Source organism: Populus nigra, chromosome 14 (genome assembly GCF_951802175.1).
Source record: "Populus nigra chromosome 14, ddPopNigr1.1, whole genome shotgun sequence".
NCBI lineage: Eukaryota > Viridiplantae > Streptophyta > Magnoliopsida > Malpighiales > Salicaceae > Populus > Populus nigra.
In genome coordinates, this window is record NC_084865.1 from 14,524,958 (window position 1) to 14,551,642 (window position 26,685).

Consider the following 26,685-nt stretch of genomic DNA (forward strand, 5'->3'; position numbering starts at 1 on the left):
TCAGCTTGTAATTAGTTGGGTCAAACTTGTAATTTAAACTGGACTTGATTTTTTTAAAATTTTTTAATAAACTAAAAAAATATAAAATTAATTTATGAATATTTAGCTGCACGTATCTTTTTATAACCTACATTTAAATTTTTGATGTGAAATAGCTTTATATATATTCTGTATCCACATTGAATATTTAGATGTTGGATAATTATATTCATAGCTTACCCAAATTCATATTAAATATTTTTTTTTAGCTTTTATTTAAATGTTTCTTAACTTTTTTATATTGGATGTTAAACCTCGTATTTGTATTTTTATTTTTATATTTTTAGGTTGATATGGGTCAACCCATGTGACTCGGAATCCAATCATGCAATCGGGTCAACCCGTGGGTGGTATAATAATCGTGCATAATACCAAACACGGACATCAAGAACGTACGAGGACCTTTGATGCTTTTAAAAAAAATGTTATGTTATCTTGAATTTCTTGGAATGAATCATCCATTCCTTTCTTTGTCTACACGCCTCTCGCCACCACCCATTCTCTCGACGACTCCTTTTTCTCGCTTTCGAACACAACTGAATATATTAGAGACAGGTACACGTGAGCTAACCGCCCATATCCCCACCTCTCTTATCTTCCTGTTGCTCCCACACACATGACCACTAATGTCTAATCCTAATCATCAAATGATTTATCATTATCCTCATTTAATATTTCTTTCTTCTTGCTTTGAGACACCACACCACAGATTGCCCAGCAAACTGCCGAAACCAGAGGGGTTTTTTTATATATATAGAAAGAAGAAGCAAGGTTGTGGGGCATGCATGACAGCTCATTACTGTGGCATGACTCTTTGCTCTCTTCCTTGGTAATTTATTGTCGTTGTTGCTGGGCCATTCAATTATTAGATTGCTTGAAAGGGATTGATATGGAATTAATTTGTCTACTTGTATAATTCAGGAAGAGTTTGTACATGGTCTGTAGAAAAGTTCAATTTGAACTCAATTTTATGGTCTCTCTCTCTCTCTCTCTCTTTTAAATTATGTAATTTAAAAATATAAAAAAGGCACAAAAATATATGACTTTGAGAGTGACTTTGATCAGAGTATAATAGAAACTTGTGAGATTATAATTCCAGTTCCAATTTATTAGCATGTGATGATTCAGTGGGGGAATGATAATGTGTTTGTTCGAAATTGATATAGGCTGCACCAAAAAACATTTACTAAATTCCGTAAAAAAAAAACAAAAAATTCAATGGATCATGCAGAAATTTGATGGTTTTGGCATCATGTCATGACTGCCCGTCCTATAATCGAACCTGGCGAAATTGACGGATAACAGAGGAGGAATACATTGTAAGAGAGGAACTCATAAATATCAATAAACAAGAGTCATCCCTTCATAGAATTTTTTTTTTTGTTTTAAATTTGCTTCACAATATACAAACATGTAATGAATTGAAAAAACGGGGAAAAGAGGACTGGTCGTTAACTACTATTTTCTACAAAATAATTAATTACACTGATTAATCTTTTACTACAAACTCTTAACAAAAAAATTAGAGGGATTGTAGGGTTGGTCTATAGATATTCTATTTTTATTTATCTTCTCTATATCCTGAACCGCCTTCATTAACATGCTGCCGAAGGATTAGTGAAGGAATTATAGAAGTGAGGCTTTGTAGCCATTGAAAACGGGCTCTTTGAAGCCCCTTCACCAACCCCACCAATTCTTTCACAAGATGGACACATGGTAAGAGTAGCTGCTGGCATGTGCATGTAAAAGGGCTGTGCCATTTTCAGTGATTTAAGGTCTTGTAGCTCCTTCTGTAGCCTCCTATTCTCATCTGTTAGTGTTTCACAGCACTTCTTCAAGAATTCACAGTCCATTTCAGTTTGCTTCAGTTTTGTCCTGCACATGATCACGAGCCATCATTAACTACGGCCCCTTGTATACAATTTGATCTATAATTTAAAAAAAAATAAAATTCTTTTCAGGGATAGGAAACTTCTTTTATGGGGCTTTTGGATTGCCATGGATATCATGGCATCGTTTTGTGGAGATGATTTTGATGGGTTATATAAGTCTTTACACGGGTAAATTAGATGGTATTGATTACCTGGCTCTCCTGTTTTGGAACCATACTTCAACCTGTCTCGGACGTAGATTCAACTGCCTTGCTAAAGCTTGCTTTTGCTTCTGTTCATTTATTAAAGAAAGATCACAACTCTAATCACACTAGAATAGAGACATAAATACAAAATCAGATATCAAATTGAAACAGAGATCAAGAGACTAATTACTTACAGGATTGAGGGTGCTGTGTTGTTTGAAGCTTTCCTCCAAAAGGGCAGATTGCTCTTTGGTGAGTCTAAGTTTCTTTCTTGCATTAGTACCATCTTCATCTTCGTCACTTACTCTCGAAGAAACCCTCTCTACCTCTATATCTTCACTGCTAAGGTCTCTTTCCCTCTTAACCCTACCACTAGAGAAAGAAGAAACAGCACTATGAGGAGATGCTTGACGATACAACTGATCATGAGCACCAATAGACTCCTCACAGCCTTTCTTTCCATCCACAAGGCTATAAGTTTCCGCAGAAAGACCCAAACTAAGTGAAGGCTCAAAACCTGTCATTAGTGGCTTAATCTGAGGCTTTATAAGCCGCTTGTTGTTATCAGCTGGCCTAGATGTATTCTCTAGGTTTGTTGTAGTGAAGCCTAGCCCAAGAACAAGGCCAGTGTTGCACCCATCATCAAGGCACCCCATTAGAGTAATAAACAAGAGCAGCGCTCTTTCTAAGATGAAGGGAATACAAAAGGAAGATGGAATGATGAATTAGGGGAGAGCAAGTTTGAGACGAATGGGGAGACAAAGGGTCTTAATAAAAGGAAGAGAATGAGGAAGACTTTTTATTTGTGTTTAAGGGGGGGAGTTGGGTGGGTAGGTAGGTGGCTATGATAATTAATCAAAGGAATGAATTGAGTAGAGGAACGAATCTTAGGGCATGGAAAGTATGCAACACCATATCTCTCTCTATACAAAGGTTGACCATTTGGACGAACCCCACTACTACCATTATCTTTCACATTATCGTAGCAAACAAACAAGGGAAATTGCTTCTCTCCCTCTCCCCCTCCCCCTCCCCCTCCCCTCTCTAGAATAGTATGCAGCTCACATGCTAGTGGGCGACACATCAAGAGAATGATTCGCTTGGACCTTCGCCACCCATTAACGTACCAAGATTAACCATTACCACTTACTTTTCCAATGCTTTTTGGCATATGTAGTTCCCTTTACATTTCTCAATTATTAGCCGAGTTTTGTGCTTTGTTTACGCCTATGATCCTATTAGGTGCCCGGCAGCCTTGCTATTTTGCTTTGCTTTACTACTTTTCTGTTCCTTAATTTCTCCACTAACAAACAAAAGCCATGTCGAAGATTGCTTTAAAATAATGAGGGTTAAAAAAGAAATGCTATATAATGTGTCCACGGGAAAGGTCAATAGTTAAAGTTTTGATATTTCTTTTCGTGCTAAAACTAACTTGAGAAAAGTAGCTAAAATTAACTTGAGAAAAGTAGAGGGTTCGGTTGTGGTAGATGCTACTTTTTAAAATATTTTTTTATTTAAAAATATATTAAAAAAATATTATTTTATTTATAAAAAAATATTAACATTAATAGCATATACACAGTACAAAAAAATTTAAAATTTATTAAAATTCCAGTGTAAACAAAGCTCCAAACAAGCACTTATAAATAATGAAGGTGGGCTATCCTATATATTATATAAAAAGTTTAAGACGAAGACTTATCTTTCTTGTTATAATCCAATTATTAGGAGATAAAAAAATCAAGGGGTGTTTTTTTCATTTAAGAATCTATTTTTCAAATCATTTTTGTCTAAAAAATATATAATTTGTTTTTGTTTTTTTGCTATTAGAAGAAAAAAAATATCATGTTTCCTAATACCATTACATAAGAAAATGACATGTTTTTATATGATTGATTTATTCATAATCTAAATTGATGATGAATCAAGTCGGGAGCCCATCACGGGCCATTAATTAATGATCTCCTTTTTTTAAACACAGCACATGAAATGTCTCCCACTCCAAGCCTGGTTTTAACTAGCTAGAGATGGGCATCATGCATGTAATGTTGCTTGCTAGAATAGCTTTCTTTTTAATTTCAATTAATGGGGATGGTGGGTGGTTACCTAGTTGCTAATTGTGAAGGTAGAAAAGGATGTGCACTATCTCTATAGTTATGTAATATTCACGAGCGGGGTGTTGCAGCCTTGTTTGTTTCTTGGTTTGGTTTGCTGTGTACTGTGAAAAAGAAAAAAAACAATTAACAGGGGAAAAAAAAGCAAATAAAGTAGGTGCTTAGGCACATAATTGGAGCTTCATAGAGTTATAATGGAGGCAGAATATGATTCATCAACAAGAATCCGGATCTTTGCTTAACTAGAAAGTTGATCTGTGCGTCTTGGGGACCTACTTGCTATGTATACATGGACACGCACTTCCAATAATGCACTGTCGGCTATCCTGATGAGAAGAAGTTAGGTCACCCATAAAACATGATAAATCTTGAAAACAAATGAATAAAATATTTATATATCTTCAACTACAAAGACATCTTTGAGTTAATATATATTAAAAAAAAAAACTACGCATTAAGGATTTATAACGGGCTGGATAAAATCTTTATTAATTAATAACAAGACATGATCTGGAGTTTATTATATTTGAAAGGAAATATGATCATAGATTATACTATAAAATCTTATTAATTATTGATCTTGAAATTGTGCCAAACCCGTGTCCATCAAAAAGTTTAACGAGCATGGCCAGACATGAAACAAAAAAATAAGATGAGATGAGAAACTTATACAGAATCAATTTAAGTGAAAGAATCAACAGCAACAGTAACTAAATTAATAAGCATTTGCTGGCTAAATTATTCGTAAATTGTTCTTTATAATATTTTATGGACGATCATCCCCTGGACCATTCATCTTTCAGGGAGGTGTGGTACGTCCGTTTCCACAAAACATAATGGCCACCTTCGATTGCTAGACAGAATATATATTTAGCAGCCGTTCAAGTTTGAAACTGGATCAGTAACATGGTTCAGAAAATGAATGCTGCCTAATAATAAGCAGTGGGTGATCATTTTCTGTCTTCTATGAGAATATTTTTATATCGTGGAAATGCGTTATGACTCGTTAGCATATCTCCAATGCTTTGTGGCCATTTTGGTTGATGGAACCAGACGGTTTTGTGCTCTGATAAGAAGACTTAATTTCCTTTGCCCTTTCTCTTTTTGCTCTCGATTTCATGAAAATGATTGCAAATTAGAGATTATAGAAATTAAGATCTTGTCTTTTAATTAATTTATTTTTAAAAGAAAATAATAGAACTTTCTTACAAGAATATGATACCATAAATATGATTTTGATTTCTATTATACTTATAAACATATATATGAGAGCAAAGTTAATTTTCTGTGATTATTATTTTTAAAAGTTCTTAAATATCACACATATATGCCAATCTTAGAGTTTAATTAATCCAATATACACAGGTCTCTCCGCTGTTTCCATTCCTATTTCATGCGAAGAAAACATGTTAATATCACAGAGCATTGGAGTTCTGGAAAGGCATTTTAAAGAAATGAATTATTCAAAGCTTTTGGACGTGTAGCAGAAAGCAAGTAGATAAGCCACTACTCTGGACCCGAGTGGATATACATTGACTTTGAAACAGTCGACACAATACAAAGAGAAGTAGTATAAAAACAAAATGTATGCCATGTACCCCAAATTTCACTTTCTGAAGGAATATATTGCAATAATTACAAGGGAAAAAAGCGAGCATAAGACACAAGTATGATCAGAATAATTACATGAATCATTAAGTTAATCTTCTCCTTTAATTAATCAAGCCTCCAAATCTAATCCACTCATTAAAAGTGACATGAATGAGGAATAAACTAGTGGTGCTTTTCTTGCCGCTCTCTCCATTTTTCAACAAAACACGACAGTGAAAAGAGTAAAATGTGCAGAGATTGTGTGTCAGTGGGTAGACAAAATGAGCCCACCAATGATTTGGGATGATGAGCATTTGATTCTGTGGGGGTTTGATGATTATGGAGCGTAGAAGTTGGCAGAGATGGAGGAGAGAATTCTTTTAGGATAAGGTTTTGTGAAACCTTTCGTGACTTTGGCTAGTTATTAAGAATTCTGGGAAATTTCCTTGGATTGTTATTATTCTTTTACTCGTGTGATGGATCTCTTTTATGTCAAGTGGAAGAATACGTATCAGCTCAGCACAGGTTTATTTTTATTTTAAATGGTGTCATGAATATTGTTGTGGAGATTTCATGCATAATTTAAAACAATTTATTTGTTTTAAGGTTAATTTTTATACAATCAATAACTTTTTTTAAAAAAAATTCACGAATATATTTAATTATAATCTGAATTGGTTTTTACTTGTATTGAATTTGTTTTGTATAGTATTTATCCAACCCAAACAAATATATTGATTAATTTGTTCAGCTTAATTAACTATTTGTGTGTTTTTTTTATTAATTCAAATTGAATAAAAAAAATCCTTATAAATAAAAAAAAAGAAAACTTATAAGAAAGTATTATATATATATATATATATATATATATATATATATATATATATGGGGTATTTTATATACTGTATGCATATTCATCTAGAATTCTTAATTGCCCTCAACTTTAGGGTAAGATAATAAGTTTTTTATTTTTAAGTGAGGCATTAAAAAATATAAGAATAAAAAAGCGTGTTGTCATGAAGAATTTTTTATCACCGCTCCACAAATCAATTTGAAGATCAATTGGACAATAATTCATAACTTATTCGGAATGAAAATATCAAGATATTATTATTTTTTAATATTAAGATGATAATTTTTTAGGTTAAAATAGATTAATCCAGATTAATTTGTTAAATTTATAATCTAAATTATAAACCCAATTGAATTTAATAACTTTATTATTTTAAAATTATTTTTTATCTAATTATATGAGAATAAAAATAGACACTCACACTAACGCAACTGAATAAAATATATAAAAAATGATTATGTTGTGCTGTTAAAAAATAACACTTACTGGTATTAAAAATTATTTTCATAACATTATTTTGAAAAATTAGTTAATTTTGAATGGTATTACATAAAATAATGTGTATTTAATTAATTAATTTTAAAGAAGTTACATCCAAAATGTTGAGCATGTGCTCGAGAGCCTTGGTCTTTTTTATTTATTTTCAAAAAAAAAAAAAGTAAGGCTGAACCTCAGTTTGAACAATCGCAAGACAAGCCATTAATATAGAAGAACTGAATCGAAATAAACTTTGATAACCAAAAGAAAAGAAAAGAAAAAATAAAAACAAATCTATGCGCGAATCCACTATGATTTGTCCCTGCATTAACAATAAATTCGCGATCCCTTTTAGATTTCTTAAATTATAAAATACACGGAGGGGCACTGCCGCCTTGGCATTGATGTGCTCGTTGCTGGATAGACTAAAAGTGCATGCAGAAGCAGGAAAAAAGAGAGATGTATGAGGAGGTTATCTTCATAGAGACAAAGAGTTAATTTGCTGAAGGAGAGGAATCATTCGGCATTGGACAAAAAGAGTCGAGTTCGAAAGTAATACTATACAATCACCCTAGTTTGATTTATTTTTCAGTGAAAAGGGACGGAAGGAGAGGAGGGGAAGCATCCATCATCCACCCATTAAGATAATAAAGCAAGATTAAAAGGTGCAACTTAACTAATTAAATTTTAAATTAAATTTTTAAAAATTATTAATTTAAATGTTATAAATCTCTAATAGTTAATTTTAAGATGTTAAAAAATAAGTTAAAGATGAAAGTAATCCGGCCACAAACAGTTAAAAAAATAAAAATAAAGCAAGAGCTAGCTAGCCTTTCCGTAGCCTACCGCCCGCCCACTTGGGCTCTTGCTCCAATGCCTGCTGGGATACAAGCATCATTGCTTGCGTTTGAAAAGTAGTGATCGGATGGAAGTTCTCTGTCAGCCCCCCAGCCACGGTGACTTTCTCAGAAACTCCACAAGCGGACCCACATGAGCTTGGACTCCTAGAGGGCTCGGAAGACGTTCACATGGCCTGGAATTGACTTGGTGGTTGGGGGCTTGGGACAAAAACAGTTGAGAGACCGAATGTGCCTGCTGTGCTGTGGCACAAAGTTATGGCAACAGGGGTCCATCTGGCGCCCATGAAAGATTGTTCTGTTTGGGTGCGGATGGCTTGTTGTCGGCGGAGGAACATGCTCGTGACCCTGTGCGCATTTAAGCAAACATGGTCTTGAGCATGGCTTAGCCATCTATCCACACACACACGTAAATGATTCGTAACTATATATTTGATATCATGGTAGATTTTATTATTAGTTTTGTAAAAAAATAAATTAAAAAAAAAGCTATATAGAGTAGATTTTCTCAAACCACGGTTTTTATTATAATCTGCGATGGAAAACATGTTTAAATAATGAAAAGAGCTTGATAAATTTTATTATTCTTTTGAATTCTTTAACTTAAATGTTAGCATTAAAATCTTAAAAAATATTTTTAATCAAGACACAAACCAATACTTGCATGATATATATATATATTATTTTAATAAAGGGTTAAAAACAGTGCCATGGAAGATCTTTTGTTATCTCAAATTGCGTTCCTAAGTAAGTTGAAGTGTCTCCATCTTCTTTGAGTAGCAATCCATAATTAGGGGTTGGAGATTAGTCAAATCACCGTAGAGGAAGGATTCTATCTCCCTCCGAGCAAGCATATATTGACTTTGGAGTGGCGAGGGATCAGGCATCCATGTGATCATGATTTCTTTTCCCTTTTCTCCGACTCGGGATTAGATAGTAATCAATCGCAATTAATATCTTCTCGTATAATTGAGGAATAGTTGAAACTTCTTATCTGCCATTATTATATTTTAAGATTAAAGAGTTTCTTTTTTAATTTCAGATTAAACCTCTATAATTACTAATATAATAGCTACTAAAGACTTATATAATTGTTAATTTCAGGACCTGTGAGATTAATTGTGGTATGTGTAAGTTGGCCCGAATACCTATATTAATAATAAAAAAATCATCGTTATATATATATATATATATATATGTGTGTGTGTGTGTTTTTAATAGAACATTTTATATAATAACTATTTGAACTTATTTATTTATATATTATTCAAAATTATCTTTTATAGATACAAGAAAAATATAAACTAATGTGAAGAAAAAAAAGTAGTAAACAATGGATAAATGTAAATACAAGAGGAAACTCGATTTAGTTCCAAACTTACATGCCTATTCTTAATTGAGACTTGAATCAATATATATTATCAATTTGATTCCAATTTTATTTTTTTAAAAAAATCTCAATCAGGTCTCGTCATCAATGTTCATCAACATTTTCTTGAAATTGACTCCGGTTCAGCGCATTAATATGCACATCTCACCGAAAAATATCAATGCTTATTAATTTCTCCATCTAACTTCTTCCAATCCTGGAATGTTGAATACTAGACTTAAATTATTTAAAAAAATCGGCAATAATACTATTGAGAAATAGTAAAAAATGTTTGAAACTTAATTGATAAACTTTATAGGTGTGGAATAAATTGAATTGAGAGTAAGTATAGATTTAGTAATAGAATTGTAGTTTTAAAAACCGATCCAAATAGGATCCGAGATAAGGAGAGCCAATCAATTTTTTTAATAAAAAATAAAAATGATATTATTTTAATAAAAAAATCAATGGATTGATAGCTATATTTTGATTGGATGAATTAAGTTTTTCATTTTTCTTATTTTTTTTATCTGAATCGTCCGGGTTTTAAAAGAATGAGGTTTCTTTTTGGGCTTTCAACTATTCGTCATCAGGCGTATGGTCCTGTATTATACCAAATCTCAGTGCATGTTAAGGAGATTAATTGGGCCGGATCTAGCCAAACATTTACACTGTTAGTTGAGCTTTTATTACTGGGCTCTGGCCTTCAAAGCCCACCCCAAAAACACCATTCCATTCTCCCTTATATAGCTATACCAGAATCCATTCCTCAAAGACATGTCGTTCATAACATGAAGTCCTTGAAAAGACGATAATGCGTAGATTCTACGAGTAATGGAGTAAATTATAAAACAATCCCTCTATTTTTATAAAACAAATTAATGATCTCCTTAGTTTTAAAAACTAATTAATTAGTCCTTAACCAGGTTAACTATACTTAATTTTATATTATTTTGTTCCGAAACATGTCTAATTTTTATCATTAAAAGAACATGAAATAGGTCAAAAGTTTCATTATTAATAAACCTGTCTTGAAGAAAACAGAAATTGTATAAGATAAACTAGAGTTAGTTTTTTAAAATCAATATATTTTGACGAGCTCATACTAGAACAAATCCCCTTATTTTTTATGAAACCCAACTCTGGCTAGATTTGAGGTTAGGCCGGGTTTTTTAGTTTTTTAATTATGATTAAAAGGGTCAAAAAAATATTTTTAAAAACTAAACGGACCATTTAGTTCCTTTGGAAAGTCTAAAGGGACTAATTTTATATAACTGACTCGCTAGTAGTGTCCAGCCCCGCCGCTCCAGCTTCCCACAACAGTCAACAGTGTCTAAAAATGGCAGCCCGTTCTCTTCTCTTCCCGATCATAATCATAATCATCACTAGCACCACCATCATCTTCACACCACCAACACTCGCATCACAGCCGTTGAATCATCTCTCCTCCAAACGGGCCCCACGTTTCCTTTCCAAACACTCGTACCCAATCAAAACCCAACTAGAAGAACAGCAACAGTACAGATACGAGAGCAAGTACTTTTACCAACAACTAGACCACTTCAGCTTCTTAAATCTTCCGAAATTCCCTCAACGGTATCTGATAAACACAGACCACTGGGCGGGTCCAGAGCGGCGGGGTCCCATCTTCCTCTACTGTGGAAATGAAGGGGACATCGAATGGTTCGCTGTTAATACTGGGTTTGTCTGGGAAATTGCTCCTCTGTTCGGAGCCATGGTTCTTTTTCCGGAGCACCGGTATTATGGGGAGTCGCTTCCGTACGGAAGTAGAGAGGAGGCGTATAAGAATGCTTCTACATTGTCTTATTTAACTGCTGAGCAAGCGCTTGCTGATTTCGCTGTTTTGATTACTGACTTGAAGAGGAATTTGTCTGCTCAGGCGTGCCCTGTTGTGCTGTTCGGTGGATCTTATGGTGGAAGTAAGTCTTAGTCTTTTTTTATTCATTTATTTAGAATGGTTTGAGAATAAATTGAGGTTTTGAACGTGAACGAATCCGAACAGTGTTGGCAGCATGGATGCGGCTTAAGTATCCTCACGTAGCAATTGGTGCACTTGCTTCATCCGCGCCAATTCTGCAATTCGAAGATATTGTGCCGCCCGAAACCTTTTATAACATTGTGTCCAATGATTTTAAGGTATGTCTGCTGCTGCTGCGGCTTCCGGCTGCCTGTCGACTATTTTCAGTGCCAATATAATTTTGTGTTTCATATTTGCAGCGTGAAAGCACCAGTTGCTTTAATACTATAAAAGAGTCCTGGGATGCATTGCTTTCTGAGGGTCTCAAAAAGAATGGTCTTGTGCAATTAACCAAAACTTTCCACTTATGCCGGTAACAAAACATTACAGCCTCTTTATATGCTTTTAGTCAGTTCCCTATTTGGTAATTTCATTCACGATTGACAGGGAATTGAAAAGTACAGAAGATCTAGCCAACTGGTTGGATTCTGCTTATAGTTATTTGGCTATGGTGGATTACCCCTATCCGTCCTCCTTTATGATGCCTTTGCCTGGATACCCGATTGGAGAGGTTAGCAAGGATTCGTTATTCATTTGAAATTACTCATATCATGTGCTTGTTGTGTACACATACATGACTTTGGTAACTTTCCTTGATCTTTACTTTTATAGCCTTCAAGTTCTTGAGCTTTGCGCATACCGTGCTTCTGTATGGTCTGGAATATCACATTCTGTGGATAATTCCTAGACAATAATGACCCGTGTTACTTTTTATTTAGTGAACTTATCTAGGTAATCAACCACTGGCTTTCTAAGGTTAGAATGTTTCTGTCGTTCTTTTAGTCTCCTAATAATATTTTGTTGCAATTAAGTGCAGGAACATTATGGATTAATCTTACTTGGATTTTCTTACAGTTTTCTGCTTTCTTATGAGATTCTTCTTCTGTCATGAATTTGAAAATGTTGTATATATTTTTCTTTAGGTTTGCAAAAGGATTGATGGTTGTCCTGATGGGACTAGCATTTTGGAGAGGATTTTTGAAGGAATAAGCATATATTACAATTATACTGGGGAATTGCACTGCTTTGAACTGGATGATGATCCTCATGGCTTGGATGGTTGGAACTGGCAGGTCTAGAATTGTTGCAAAAGTTCCTGTTTTTTTGCGCCCCCCCCCCCCTCCCCCAATTTGAGTGATGATTGAATATGCTTACATTCATTAGACTGACATGTTATTTTCTCTTTTTTAAAAATGTTATTATTTTGCATTTTCTACCATATAGGCTTGCACGGAGATGGTTATGCCAATGTCTAGCAGTCACAATGCAAGCATGTTTCCAACATATGACTTTAATTACTCATCTTACCAAGAGGGATGCTGGGAGGAATTTGGAGTTATTCCAAGGCCTAGATGGATAACAACGGAATTTGGTGGACAAGTAAGACAAATATTGGTTGCTCTTCCTTTTATATTTATCTATCTGTTTCCTCGTGTTCACGTTTTGGCCCTAAGGGATCATTCTGCTGTTTCTTCCTTGTTATTGCTTGTTTTTCTCATTGTTAAGTATCTTGTTGGTTGGGCTTGGAAACAAATGTTTCTTCGTTGGTTTTGAATTGATTATACAAAAGTATCAGCATGCTGCATGTTTGTTTAGAGAGATGTGAAATTTCTATGTATTTCATTCTTCAAATTTGTGTAGGTGCATCGGAATATATACGTGTTATGAATGGTATGCATGTGTGTGGAGATGTTTACTCACTCTTTTCTTTCCAAGAGCTTAGGCCCTACTTGAACTTGCTAAGTCAGCAATTTCACTAGACACATGGGTATTTAAATGTGGCAATAGAGTATAGTTCTCTCACTAATAGAAAACAAACAAGTTATCTCATAAGGTAGAGTTATTTTACTGCTTTAGGAAAGATACATGCCATAGGTGTAAAAACGAGCATGCAAGTTCTTACTGCTAGGATGCCAATGACACGTGTCTTTTCAACTATTATTAGACCTGTATGTACTGACTCTTACTTGTGTCTCATTGCGTATCCTCTGAGATAGAGTTGTACCTTCAAATTAGAGAACAAGTGTCTAATTGGACCAAAGCAGGAACTCAGCCTCACTCTCGAGTAGTAGCAGTCCAACCTTGATGAATTTATCTCTAAGATACATTTAAATTTTCCAAGGGAAATCTTTCACTGTATGTTCTGCCACATGGATACCGTCACTAACAAATATATAAATGTAATTGGTGGATATGATGCACTGCTATCCTGTGATGCTTTGCTCCCATATAATTTCTTCTTGTTAGGCATTAGATGGAAGGCCAGTGACATATTGCAATGTCATGATTTGTTTTCTTGTGCATAGCTTTGTCTTCTCACATATGTAATAAGCACAATGCTTTGTGTCATTGTCATTCTTTTATTCTGATATGCTTTCCTTTACCGTGAAGGATATCAAAACTGCCCTGGAAACTTTTGGAAGTAACATTATTTTCTCAAATGGTCTGCTGGATCCCTGGAGTGGTGGGAGGTATGCAGCTGCTATATATGGTTTGCAATTATAGATTCAATGCTATTTTAATGGTCTTTTTATGTATTTTCGCAGTGTTCTGCAAAACATATCTGAAACTGTTGTTGCCCTTGTCACTGAAGAAGGTAATTCTTTTAACCCAAAAGTCATATTTCGATGTGAAAACAACCTTTGGCTCCATTCTCTGCCGTCCATTGGAACTATTTATTGGGGATCTTCGTATTCCTATGATAAGCAGAATAATAATTTAGTATAAGTGCGCCAATGCATCCAACATGGATAACCATTGGGCTGATATGTTGGGTGGATAAAAGATATTCAAACCCTATGTTAACTTATCTTATAAGCTCCTGGCTGGCTGATCCTATATACCTATTATCCTAAACCAGGAGAAAATATAAAGGAAAAAAAAACATGCGGATAACTACATAAAAGTACACTCAAGAAGTTTCAATTATTTGATGGGCCACATTGGGTCAGCCATGACTGAGAGACATGCTGCAAAAACAGTTTTAGTGGTTTAGTTTTCTAGACTGTTGGTCACCTTTCTAACAATTATAGACAGCTCAGATAAATTTTATGCCTTGTAGATCCTCTTTAGTAATGCTGCTTATAGGCAGTCTCTTGTGAAGTTACTTGCTATGTCATCATATCTCTAGATTCTTTTCCTCGAGATCTTGTTGGCCGCCTTCTTCCACAGCTGGTTTAAGGTGCCCACCAGAATTGTTTTGAGGCTTCAAATGTCTAATTTGTCTACATGATGACATTCATAAAGTTTAGACATGACCAATGCGAAAACTTGGTCTGTTGATGTTGTGATTTTAATGCTGTGAAAATTAATCTCCTTGTTCACTTGTCAGTAAGTTTTTAAAATTCGAGTTGCCAGTGCTCATTTATATATGTAAAAAATGCATTTGTGTAGAAGCTAAAAGCTATGTATGTGGTTTATGGAAGTATTATTCTAAAATTCTGTACATTCTACTCGATATCATCACAACAAGAATGCAAAGAGGTGATCATATGTTGACATTTCACTCAATCTATTATTAATCGGAAACACGTGCATCTCAGTTTTGTCAAACCATGGAGTGCGTTGTCGTGTTAAAAGTAATCTAGTTTCTTTCTCTTTACCACATATCAGGTGCCCATCACATAGACTTGCGACCTTCAACACCTGAGGATCCTGATTGGTTAGTAGAACAGAGAGAAACAGAAGTCAAGCTGATTAAAGGGTGGATAGATGGCTACCTCAAAGAAAAGAAAACATCTTTCAGTATGTAGAGGTTGAGAAGACTGTTGGGGCTAGACCTTATCTTGTACATACACGACATGTATCCTTATAGTCTCTGCATGTTTGGGGTCTCCTCACTGTAATAATCAAATACACTGTTGGAACTTTTTAGTTCCTTCTTCGAATTCCGGAACCTTTGGTTTATTGTAGTATCTGTGCAGGCAAGGTTTACGTCTCCGAAAAGATACCAAGCTTCAACTCCTGAATCAGCATGGCTTTCGTGCGTTGGTGCCAGAGATGGCAGCAGATGTGAATCCAGCCCATTTACAAAATTAATTATCATTTTATGGAATATTATCATATGTATATAAGCTACGACAATTATTAGTTGCGATTAATTATATATGGGATTTTTATTTCTGTAGTGTTGGAAACAAAATTAATTGCGAATATTATCAACAGTTGTTTAGACATATCAACAGGTAATTCTATAATTTGTGGCTCCGTGCATGCCTGGAAATGAGGAAACTATTGGCAAGAAACGAGTTGTGGAGACATTTCAACAGTTGTTTAGACAAAGTTTTCAAGCTTAACCCAGTCTTCTCAGAAGAAAAAGAAAAAGAAAAAGAAAAAAGAAGCAGCCTCTTGTAGATAGATTCAAGCGTTAACGTGATTGACATGATCACTGCTTTTAAATTTTATGAAGACACTAACAAGACTGGAAAGATAAGAAAAATAAAATTAAAAATAAAATCAGCATGCATATATCTAATATCAGATAGTCATATTCCAATATTTGTTAAATCTATTTCATATAATAAAACAGTAGGAATCTCTTCATATCACGTTTCAAGATTCTTATCCTTCTCTGTGTGCCACTTATTATTTTTATTTTTATTATTTATCATAATCGGGAAAGTGTCACGTAGGATTGTTATTACAATCACGAAATCAATTGTATTAAGTATTAGAAGCAAAACCCCTAGTTACAGGTTCCAGTGGGGGTCGGCCCGGCTCAAGATTTAAAAAGTTGTGGTTGGTTGAGTTGATCCGTTGTCGAGTCAATTCAGGATAATATTTTTTTAAAAAAAAACATGCTTTTTCAATATTAAAAGGTTGGAAGTTGCTAGGACAGTAAATTTATGTATGTTTGGTATTGTATTTGTGTGTGTTTTTTAAGAAATAAAATGTCAATTTTCAAATAATAATGAATTTAATTCATTGTAGCTACTACTTTAAATATGACAACTCCCTAAAATCTTGGTGAAATAACCCTTGAATTTGAGAAACTGGATGAACATTCTTCTAAAATCTAAAGAATTCAGCTTGAATGGATGAATATTATTTTTTTAAAATATGATCGAGGATTACTTCTATTCATGTTAACCAAATAACATAAATTTACCTTGCTTATCTCAAAGCTAATCCATTCCAACCCATATGTTCAAAATATCAATTTTTTTTTTTTAAAAAAAAATATCAATTTTTAAAGGATGAGAATCATCATTATCAATTTTAAACTTCTTGGTTTAAATCATTTTCAAGATGATTAGAGTACTTAAATGCAGTGAATATTATATCTGTATTAATGGAAGAAGATCAGGATTGTATACTTTTGTATCCAAAGGCTTTATTAATGGAAGAAAGTTAAACGACGAGATTCATTATCCTTTGTTGGAAAGGAAAATTCATCACAGAGATTTGTAGTTAAACATTATAAAGATTTAATGAATTAATCACAAAATATTCATAATTTAATAAATAAGCGAGCTTCTACAATTGATATTGTTTTATTGCTAATTTTTCAAGTATGTGTTTTTAAATAATATCATGATAAAAGGCATGATTAAAAAAATCAATATAATTTTACTGAAATCCTAAAGCTTATAGAAAATTATAATGATAAACTTGGTGTATTTATTCTAAAAAAAAAAATGCTCCCCATCAAAATATCGGATAATTATTCAGCTTATTGAAATGAAATTTAATTTTGTTTTTTTACATGTATTTACGTATCTTGCCTCCTGGCCTAGAATTTCCAGGTCCACCCCTGGATAGGTATGTACACGTCAGAAGTGAAGCTGATTTGGATGTATACCAGACATCTTGTCTAGTCTTTTTCCCTGTTTAAATCTCACTTGTGCTTGACCTGAGGAAGATGAAGAATAAAAAAAAAATGTTGAAACCATATATTTAGGGTTTGATAGTTTTTTTTATATTTTAAAATTATTTTAATATGCTGATATAAAAAATAATTTATAAAAAATAAAAAATATTATTTTAATATATTTTTAAACCAAAAATACTTAAAAAAATAATTGTTATTGTATTTTTAAATAATACATGTTGATTCTGATACATTTTATTTAGGCTTATTTTAGCTTAAGAATCTTTAATATCAATCTTAAAATTGTATTTGTGTGTGTATATATTTCTTAAATATGTCTCAAAGCATATTTATTTATTTATTTGAAGTGAGTGAAATATCATTTATCCTCTTTGCAAAATAATAATAATAATAAAAAGAGTTAAATAAAGTTCTACCAAGTTCTCTTTGCAAAATACCCAGAAAAAACCCCAAAAGAAGAGAGAAGGAAATATATCAAACCAAACATATATAGAAGATAAGAAAATATATTATTTCGTGATTACTCCCTGAAAAACATTGAAAAGATGGAAAAGGAAATATAAAACATACATATTGAAACATTTGTTAAGTATAAATATTTAATTTAATTCTTCTAAAAATACCAAACCACACAATATAAAAAATACATTTTTAAAATTATATAAAAATATTATTTTAATATATATACAAGTCAATCCAAAAATATTCTTACCTTGGAAAAATGTAGCAGCCGGAATGGAACATTGTTGAAATATTATAAAATTATATTACTATATTAAGAAAAAATGTTAGGGTAGGAAAAACGCGAAGAATCACACACACAATAAAGAGGAAAAAGTCCCGCACAATCACACAGTAAAAAAACAGACGAGAGTGAGAAAGAAACCGAGGAGAAAGAAAGAGAGGAGAATGGAGAGAAGCGCCGTCTTTGGTGGTCTGCAACCAAATTACCTTCTTTACCCCTCACGCAACTCTTCCTCCCTTCCTTTCTCAGACCACCGCACTAGACTTCCAAATTTCTCTCCTCCTCCCTCTCTGTCTCTCAAGGTAATTAGATGCCCTTCTCTTTTTTTTTTTTTTTTTCCCTCTCTTGAATGTTTATCTGTATGATTTTTTTTTTGTGGTTTCTGGGCAGCTACAAAAGCAGGTTTCTTCTTGTTTTAAAGCTGTGTCTCCTTTTAAGCGTGGAGCTGCGTGTTCTGATACACACAGGTGTGTTCTGTTCTGTTGTCTTTGTTGTTGGTGTTAAGGATTTGTTTGAATATGTTGTTGTGACCAAGCCATGTTTTGTGGTTTGTTTTGGTAGTGACACATTTGAATTAGCTGACATAGACTGGGATGGCCTTGGATTTGCATACGTTCCCACTGATTATATGTATTCAATGAAATGCACTAAAGGTGGAAACTTTTCCAAAGGTGAATTGCAGAGATATGGAAACATTGAACTGAACCCTTCTGCTGGCGTCTTAAATTATGGCCAGGTTTTCCTTTCCTTTATTTATTTATTTTTAAAATTTTGTGTCTTAAATTGAAAGGGATCACGGATGTGGGATTCCATTTAATTTCATTTTGGGTTCATTTTACATCTTATTGTGTCTCCTGACTCAAGATTATCACATTGTTTTCCTTTCTTCTATTTTTCTTGACTTTAGGGATTGTTTGAAGGTCTGAAAGCCTACAGGAAAGAAGATGGTAACCTTCTTCTATTTCGTCCTGAGGAAAATGCTATGCGGATGATAATGGGTGCAGAGAGGATGTGCATGCCATCACCGACAATTGATCAGTTTGTGGATGCAGTAAAAGCAACTGTTTTAGCAAACAAACGTTGGGTAAGTTGTAAATTGAATATTGGCACACCTTTATTTTTCTCTCCTATTGATACTTCAAGCTGGATTTTTAAAGTGTAAATGTCCCATTTCAGGTTCCTCCTCCAGGTAAAGGCTCCTTATATATCAGACCATTGCTAATGGGGAGTGGAGCTGTTCTTGGTCTTGCACCTGCTCCTGAGTATACCTTTCTCATTTATGTTTCACCAGTGGGGAACTATTTTAAGGTTGGTTTTATTCTTGAATTGGGGTTTCTGGCACATTGTGATCAATTCTGTTTCAGCTTCAGACAAGATATCTCTCCATTAAGTTTCGAGTTACTGTTTCACTCTCATATTTGAATATACAGGTCCATTATTTAGAATTTCTTGTCTTAAAAGTACAATCAAGTTTCTGCTTCTGAACTAAATGAGGTCATATTCTATTCAAATGAAGAAGTGCATTTAGAAATTAGCGTTAAATCAATTAATTTTAGGTTGATGTTCAAAAAGTAATTCATGTACTGTGGTAAAAAATTCAATGACAATAAATGGTAAGCCCCACCAGTTTAGTCTTTCTGCGAGGCTGTGTTTTGCATACAAGTATATATATGGTCAAGTCTATGATTTATTGAAGGTTCACTTCATTTTGTGTGAATGGTCAAAATTATCCTTTTTTGGCTTGGAGGTTGTAGGAGAGGCATTCATGCTAGTGCTTTATAATGCACATATGTTGTCAAGCTTTTAGTCTATGATGATTTGTTGTTGCTTTTTAGTGGATTTATGATAATTCGCTTCCCATTTCTTTCTCATGTTGGTGGGGATGACACATCCTTCTCCAGTGATTAATGTTATCCTATTGCATATATCTGATGCCAGGAAGGTGTGGCACCAATTCATTTAATTGTGGAGCATGAACTTCATCGAGCAACTCCTGGTGGCACTGGAGGTGTGAAGACTATAGGGAATTATGCTGCGGTAAGTGAGCCAAAAGTTTTGGTACCTTGTCAAATTTGTTGACCTTATTGGAAGTAGTTTATTAATTTCCTACAAGTTTTATCTTTCTATAATTTTGTGTTTTTTATTGCCTGGTGCAATTTCTTTGTGCATCAATAGCCAGAAGTGTAAATTTGATTCTATTTTTTTTTGTTGAATTTGATCTGAAGATTTTTTTATTGTTACCTTTTTAATCTTCAGTAACTATTTTTAGTCAATACTTATTCTTTTGTTGTCTTTATTTTCACTTGTAGGTTCTCAAGGCACAATCTGCTGCAAAAGCCAGAGGTTTTTCTGACGTTTTATATCTTGATTGTGTACATAAAAAGTATCTAGAAGAGGTTTCCTCTTGCAACATTTTTGTTGTGAAGGTATTGTGGATATGGCAGCTCTTATTTTATGTAAATCTTTCTTTTGTATTCAATAGTTGTATCATTACTTCCACTTAATTTTTTTTGTTGAATGGTGTGTTATATATAGCCCAGAGAAGCCGTTTCCTGGCTGCTAATAGTGCTTTCAATCATTTATTTTTGTATGAATCATGGTTGGTGGATATGCTAAATAAACCATGCTCTACATTTCCTTTTAAGTTTTGCACAAGTGTCATGATCATTATGCCCCAGCTTCGGTAGGCGAGCTGCTTCAGCATCATAAATTAAAAGCTGTCCAATGAAACTTCTTAGCACTCAATCACTGACAAGTTGGAGAATCCCGTTCATAGTGTTCCAAACACTATTGCGTAATTATTAGAATTAGAAATCTTGGAGAAATGCCTTTTCTCAGAATAAGATTCTTTCTGATTGTTGGATTTTGATGCACACATGGTTATTCTCATGCATTTCTGCTTATTATAATCACCCTTGCAAACAACGATTATCTTTAGTTTGCTAGAAAATTATATCTGGTGTTAATTAAACACCATGAGTGGGTACAGTTGTAAAAGCTATCAATTAGTAGGTATTTTCATTCTGTTCCAGTTGTGTTTAGATTATATTTCATGTGCCTTGCTGCTGGATATGATTTTGGCTGTTTGGAATATGCTAAGCATTACTATGGGGCTTGGTTTCTTGTTGCAATATGCTAAGCATGTTATAATGTCATTGAATACGTTGTATTATTTATTTTACCATCTTTAACATTTTTGTTGGTCTGCTTTCTCTGATTTCATCTTGAATGCATCTGTTATTTGGTGAAATAATTGCATTAGAGGGTTTTTTTGGGTCTTATTTCGAGTCCATTGTTCTTAGAGGTAATAAGTGCTGATAGATTCTCACTTCTTTTCTTAGGGTAACAGCATCTCCACTCCTGCAATAAAAGGGACAATCCTACCAGGAATTACAAGGAAGAGCATAATTGATGTTGCTCGAAGCCAAGGATTTCAGGTACGTGTGCTGCAGTTATGAAGATCATTACTAACTTGTGATACTAGAGGATTGATATCTTGATTTTGTTCTAGGTAATGGCATCCTCCCACAACTTATACAATGATAGCCAATTCTAGGTTCATTATGCTTGTAATATATGTATTTGTTTGTTTTGTGGAGCTAGCTTGCAAGGTTTATGAAGTGTCTTATCAATTAACCCCCTCAACCAGAGTTATTAAACTTGATCTGGTTCCTAGGATGGGAGGGTTGACCCTGGTTGACCAATTTTCTTTTAAATAAAAGCATAAAAAAGACGTAGTTGTAAAGGTTGCATGTCAATCCGGGTTTTTGAACAAGTCAAACTGGGTCAATTCCTTCCCCATTTTTCTTTAACTAGTACCGGTCGGCCTGGTCTTGAGTCGACCCACCGGGCTTGTCCAAGTTTTATAACTATACCCTCAACTTTCATAGCATCTAAAATTTTTCCTTTTTGTCTATTCCATAAAACTAATGGAAACTAGGAAACCATACATGAGAGGCAGATACTCCCTAGCATGACTCACAAAACAAAAACAGAAACTTGTAGCCTAAAGTGTTGTCTAGTTTGTGTTCTTGTGGTACACTCTCTTATTAACTAACAATTTTTTTGTCCATTTGTTATACCCACATGTCTAGGAATGTGTTTGTGCCATTGTAGACTAGAGAAATTTTTTTGAGTACTCTAGGAGTAACTACCAATACTTACTTCCATGAGACTACTTTGAAGAGAGAGATGATGAAAGGGAATTATATCTTGACCCACCAAAAGTGACGAGTATTATTTCCATCTGGGTTCAAATATTTTTTCATTCTCATGTTTCTCTCCTCCTTGTCTCTCTCTCTCTCTCTCTCTCTCTTGTAGAATAAGTATTGGTAGTTATTCCTGAAGTACTCTGAAATTTCTCAGATACTAGTAGTGTACTTGTATTGGTGCCTTGTCTTATTTGCATGCTTTGTTGTGTCAGCCAAATCCTGTGTATTTGCATTATAGGGGGGCACTCCTGCAAAGCTATATTCAGGGAGAAATATGTGTCTTTAGGACTATTGCCTCTGGATGAGACAGATGGTCAGAAGTAGAGGATGTGGTTGAAAACATGGGGATTGAGGGGGTTACAAAGTTTCAGGGAAGAATGGACGGAAAAGACTTGGATGATGCGCTTTAGTGAAAGATGAACATGCAGTTAATATGGTCTCCCAAATTCCCACTAACAAGGTTGTAGTGATTTGCTTGGAGCATAATGTGATTGCAAGTCAAGTAGGTTTAACTTTATCTTTTGGTGTGTTTGGAGAATGCAAAAGAAACGAGGATTCGTGTAAGCTTGATGTTGATTTAGGTGACAATTTTCATGGCAGTCCGCATATAGCTGGGAGTAAAGTGATAGGTGGAAGTAAAGTCATCAGAGGTAGTCAAGGTATAGGTGACAGTTATTTCCTTAGATTGTGGACCTGACTTTAATTTAGACTGATAAGACTCCTGATTCTGATGATGATAATATTTCTTATGAAAATGTAGATGAAAGAATGTTGGGCTGATCCTCTTAACAAAGGAGACTGGTTTGAAATGATCACCAGCTTTGGGAGTTTGAAGTTCAAAGGTTGGGTGGTTTAATTTTGTCTGAGTTTTTTGTAACAAACTCATGATTTAGAAATTTGGTTTTGGACTAGTGTATGATGTTTTGTCTATTTTTTTTTTTTTGTTGGGGGCGGGGATGTATTGATGTCTTTTAAGCCTATTTGAGAGTCTATGAATTCTAGTTTCACTGGCCAAAAACTTGCTGCCAAAATAGGGCTCTATTATTTTTAGGATGGGAGGGAAAATTAGTACAATGAAAGTTGAGGAAGGTTAATCGGTACAAATTGAACTCACTTTTTGGGTGGTGTCTTGACACCCCATAAACCGGGGGGGGGGGGTATAGTTTGTTCAAGACTGCTTGTGATTTATTTATTCAAGCGATGGATTTAAGAGGTTAGTGCTTGCTCATGAGAATATTCGATGAAATAGTCCATCCCCTTATGGTTGTTTTTTTGCTTTCTTTGTCCAGTATTTCATTGTCAATGATTTTCAGCTAGCACGACCTTGGGTTGTGTGGGCTTGAACATTTAAGAGGTCCAATTGCTTAGGTTGTCCAAATGGGGCTTAAAGATACTCATAGTTTTAAAAGTCGTCATTCTGAATGTTCTAGTGTACCAATAATCTGCTTAAGTTGGGTTCTCCCCTTGCCTGTACTATAGCCCAAGAATTAATTCTTTAAATGTGATCGTCCTTAGTGATAGGTGCTTCTGGATGCCAAAAGTTTCATAGCTACGTTTCATGGTAAAAAGTGTGTTCTATTTCTCTCCCTCGTAATGTCTTGGCAGTCTCTGAGTTTGTTCTGTTGACTTTTCCTAATCTTCTTTATCAGGTTTTACTAGGAATTTCATTGATTATATTTGATTCTATGAATGACTGTGCCACAATTCTTCTGTCACTGACCTCCTTCAGACCCAAACATGTTCTGCATGTTGCTATTGGTATAAACTTGGGAGTCCATTTTGTTGATAAGTCATATCAACCATGCATGACAACTGACAAGCATGTGCTGGTTAGTCCAACCTTTTGAAATTCCATGTATTCCAATGCACTGATTTTAGTGGTGCCTAGCTTATCCCTTCACAATTCCAACTCTCCCACTTTCTCTACCTGGCACTTTACCTAATTGATAAGATTTTGTGTATCTATGCTAATAGTGCAATAATTATGCCATGAGAGGTTATGGATGCCTTACTACTCAAAAGAATTATTTGCCTTACTAATGCTGATATGGTAAATGCAGGTTGAGGAACGGCTAGTGACAGTAGATGAATTGCTTGATGCTGATGAGGTTTTTTGTACTGGAACAGCTGTTGTTGTGTCACCTGTGGGAAGCATCACCTACAAGGGTAAAAGGTAAAATCCTGTAACCTCATCAGTGATCTTGTTTTTGGCATTTGGTAATTGAGAGGAGACAATGTTTAAAAGTCTATCTTTGTACTGGTCTCATTGAAGTACTATCCATTTTGCATCTAGAGTTAAAATGATTATGTATATATACTGTTTTTGGACATAGAACATTAAATAGTTCGGTGATGAAGTGTATAATGGATAGGCTTATGGTTAGAATGAGCATGACTCAGTATGATTACACTATTAGTACACCAAAGGATAAACTGCAATTTATGTACACCAACTTTCACTTTTCTCAATCAAGTAATTGGATTTTATTTTATTTTATTTTTTGTTTTTGTATATACTGACTTTTTCGATTGTGTCAATCAAGTACTTCCATAAAAAGCCACTATTTTCCCATCTAGTTTGCATCGACTGTAAAAGGTCATGTTTCAACAACACATGATTTTGATCAAAAACAATTTTTGCTTTATTCAACACTTTAAAGGAAAAACCAATAATAACACAAATGCACATGTATCTTGTCAAATAATATATGAGGCAGTTAAGAGCACATTTGGTATCGTTGCTGTTTCTTATATGGTACCTTTGACGTGTTTGGTATACAAGTTGCCTTTTCCATTTGGAGAGAAGGGAGAAAAATGCGCAACATGTTTATGGACAACATAAAGTGGCTTTTCATATGATGTTTCAATATTTCTTTCCTTGCACAATTATTTCTACTCTTCTCACATGCAAACTCAAAATTATCAAACACATCTGTATAAACAACCACCCTGAGACAACAAACCCCATCAATTTCCCTATGTTTGTTTTGTTCACCCCCCTCCTCTATTTCTTTAATTTGGTGACTTCAAGTGTCCAATTTTTTTAAATGACCAGCAGGTTAGATCACATATTTTAAGATTAATTGCTAATTTGAGTAGTGGAATTAAACTCAAGATTTGGTTTTGGTTCACACGCAATGATAGATGAGTTTTGATGAAAGGTGGTTTCAGTGTTATCAAGAGCAACTAATTTAGGTGGCTATGGTGGTTTGGTATAAAAGCCATAGTCTAGTGATCTTTCTTGTGCATTTGGCAACATTGGATGGCAATTTATGCAACTTTTCCTGTTGTGCAGGGTGTCTTATGGCGAAGAAGGTTTTGGTGCTGTCTCGCAACAACTCTATAGTGTGCTAACCAAGCTACAGATGGGCCTTATAGAGGACAAGATGAATTGGACTGTGGAGCTGAGTTAGTCGTACTGCAGTGATCGAATTAGTAGAGGCAGCACAAACCGTATCCATTTTCTGGCAGTTCAAGAGGTGTCAACTTAGTCTGCTCTTTTCTTGGTAACATGTAGATAGGTTTTCCAGATTGTTGTTTAGTACTTTTTTCCATCACAACGTGTGACAGGATAGTTGTGTCTTCAAACGTCTGGAGTTATATTCGATTGATAACTGTATTCAGGGTAATAATGAAGGTGTTCCTGGATAGTATTGTCAGCCTGAGCTAATTTCCACCATGTTGCATGGTTAGCTCATTTCTTTAAACAATTTTCATGCTTCTGCTGTCAATTCATGAAATAGAAATCTGACTGTTTACCAAAGGAGTTTTGAGAGGAGCGATGCTCATGTTTCATGATTTACAGGCAGTCAATATTATAATGCGTAGCACTCCACCTTCATTCCAGCAGAGTTGCAATTCATTTCCGTTTCTAGTTTTCCATCCACCCCCAGATAAAAAATATTATCTCGTGTTTTGATAGTTCTAAATTGGTGATCGAACACAACATCAAGTTGAGAGAGGAGAGGAAGGAAGACTAGTTGAAAAGGAAGCGGAGAGAGCTTTTGGCTGGCTATATTTCTAGCCATAAAAGGAAGATCCAAGTGTCACTGAGTTTGTCTTGTAAAAATGAGTTTAATGAAGGTGGGCTGGTAGATTGAAATTATTTTGAGTTTCTAAGTTAATTAGAGTATGTTATGGCCTTCTAAGATTTTGTTCATTAAAACATGTTGAAATTTGAGTTTGATTTTCCAATAAATAGAGATGAAAAAATAAAATAAATTATAATGCATGGCAGTGTATTCATATAGGCGAATGACACATCTTCTACTGTGTTTTTTTTATTTTTAAGTATATACATATGAACTTAATATATGTAATATTTTTTTAAAAAAAATTGCTACTGAAAATTCAATAAGAATAAATGATCTATTTTCATGTTATAACTTTTTTACATATTTTTTTTTTGCAAATTAACTATCCTTTTATATATTTTTTTTCATATAACCGCATAAAAATCATCAATACATAATTTTCTTTTGTTCT

General features: G+C 34.2%; 3 protein-coding genes across 3 annotated transcripts; 2 read left to right on the forward strand and 1 right to left on the reverse strand.

Moving 5' to 3' along the window:
* Positions 1 to 1,378: 1,378 nt before the first annotated feature.
* On the reverse strand, positions 1,379 to 2,931 carry LOC133672608 (homeobox-leucine zipper protein HAT22). Its single transcript, XM_062093068.1, has 3 exons — positions 2,311 to 2,931; positions 2,123 to 2,202; positions 1,379 to 1,914 (listed from the first exon to the last, which is right to left on the reverse strand). The coding sequence occupies exons 1-3, from the start codon at positions 2,770 to 2,772 to the stop codon at positions 1,635 to 1,637; spliced, it is 822 nt and encodes a 273-aa protein (XP_061949052.1). The 5' UTR covers positions 2,773 to 2,931; the 3' UTR covers positions 1,379 to 1,634.
* Positions 2,932 to 10,674: 7,743 nt separating this feature from the next.
* Positions 10,675 to 15,536, forward strand: LOC133673477 (uncharacterized). Its single transcript, XM_062094318.1, has 9 exons — positions 10,675 to 11,316; positions 11,400 to 11,533; positions 11,615 to 11,727; positions 11,802 to 11,925; positions 12,338 to 12,487; positions 12,639 to 12,794; positions 13,806 to 13,885; positions 13,961 to 14,010; positions 15,027 to 15,536. Exons 1-9 carry the CDS (start codon positions 10,716 to 10,718, stop codon positions 15,164 to 15,166), a joined length of 1,548 nt encoding a protein of 515 aa, XP_061950302.1. The 5' UTR covers positions 10,675 to 10,715; the 3' UTR covers positions 15,167 to 15,536.
* A 2,529-nt stretch (positions 15,537 to 18,065) lies between these two features.
* Positions 18,066 to 25,963, forward strand: LOC133673358 (branched-chain amino acid aminotransferase 2, chloroplastic-like). The gene is made up of 10 exons (XM_062094100.1): positions 18,066 to 18,291; positions 18,380 to 18,456; positions 18,551 to 18,725; positions 18,897 to 19,073; positions 19,166 to 19,297; positions 19,928 to 20,026; positions 20,299 to 20,415; positions 21,331 to 21,426; positions 24,261 to 24,373; positions 25,496 to 25,963. The coding sequence occupies exons 1-10, from the start codon at positions 18,154 to 18,156 to the stop codon at positions 25,611 to 25,613; spliced, it is 1,242 nt and encodes a 413-aa protein (XP_061950084.1). The 5' UTR covers positions 18,066 to 18,153; the 3' UTR covers positions 25,614 to 25,963.
* The last annotated feature ends 722 nt before the right edge of the window (positions 25,964 to 26,685 follow it).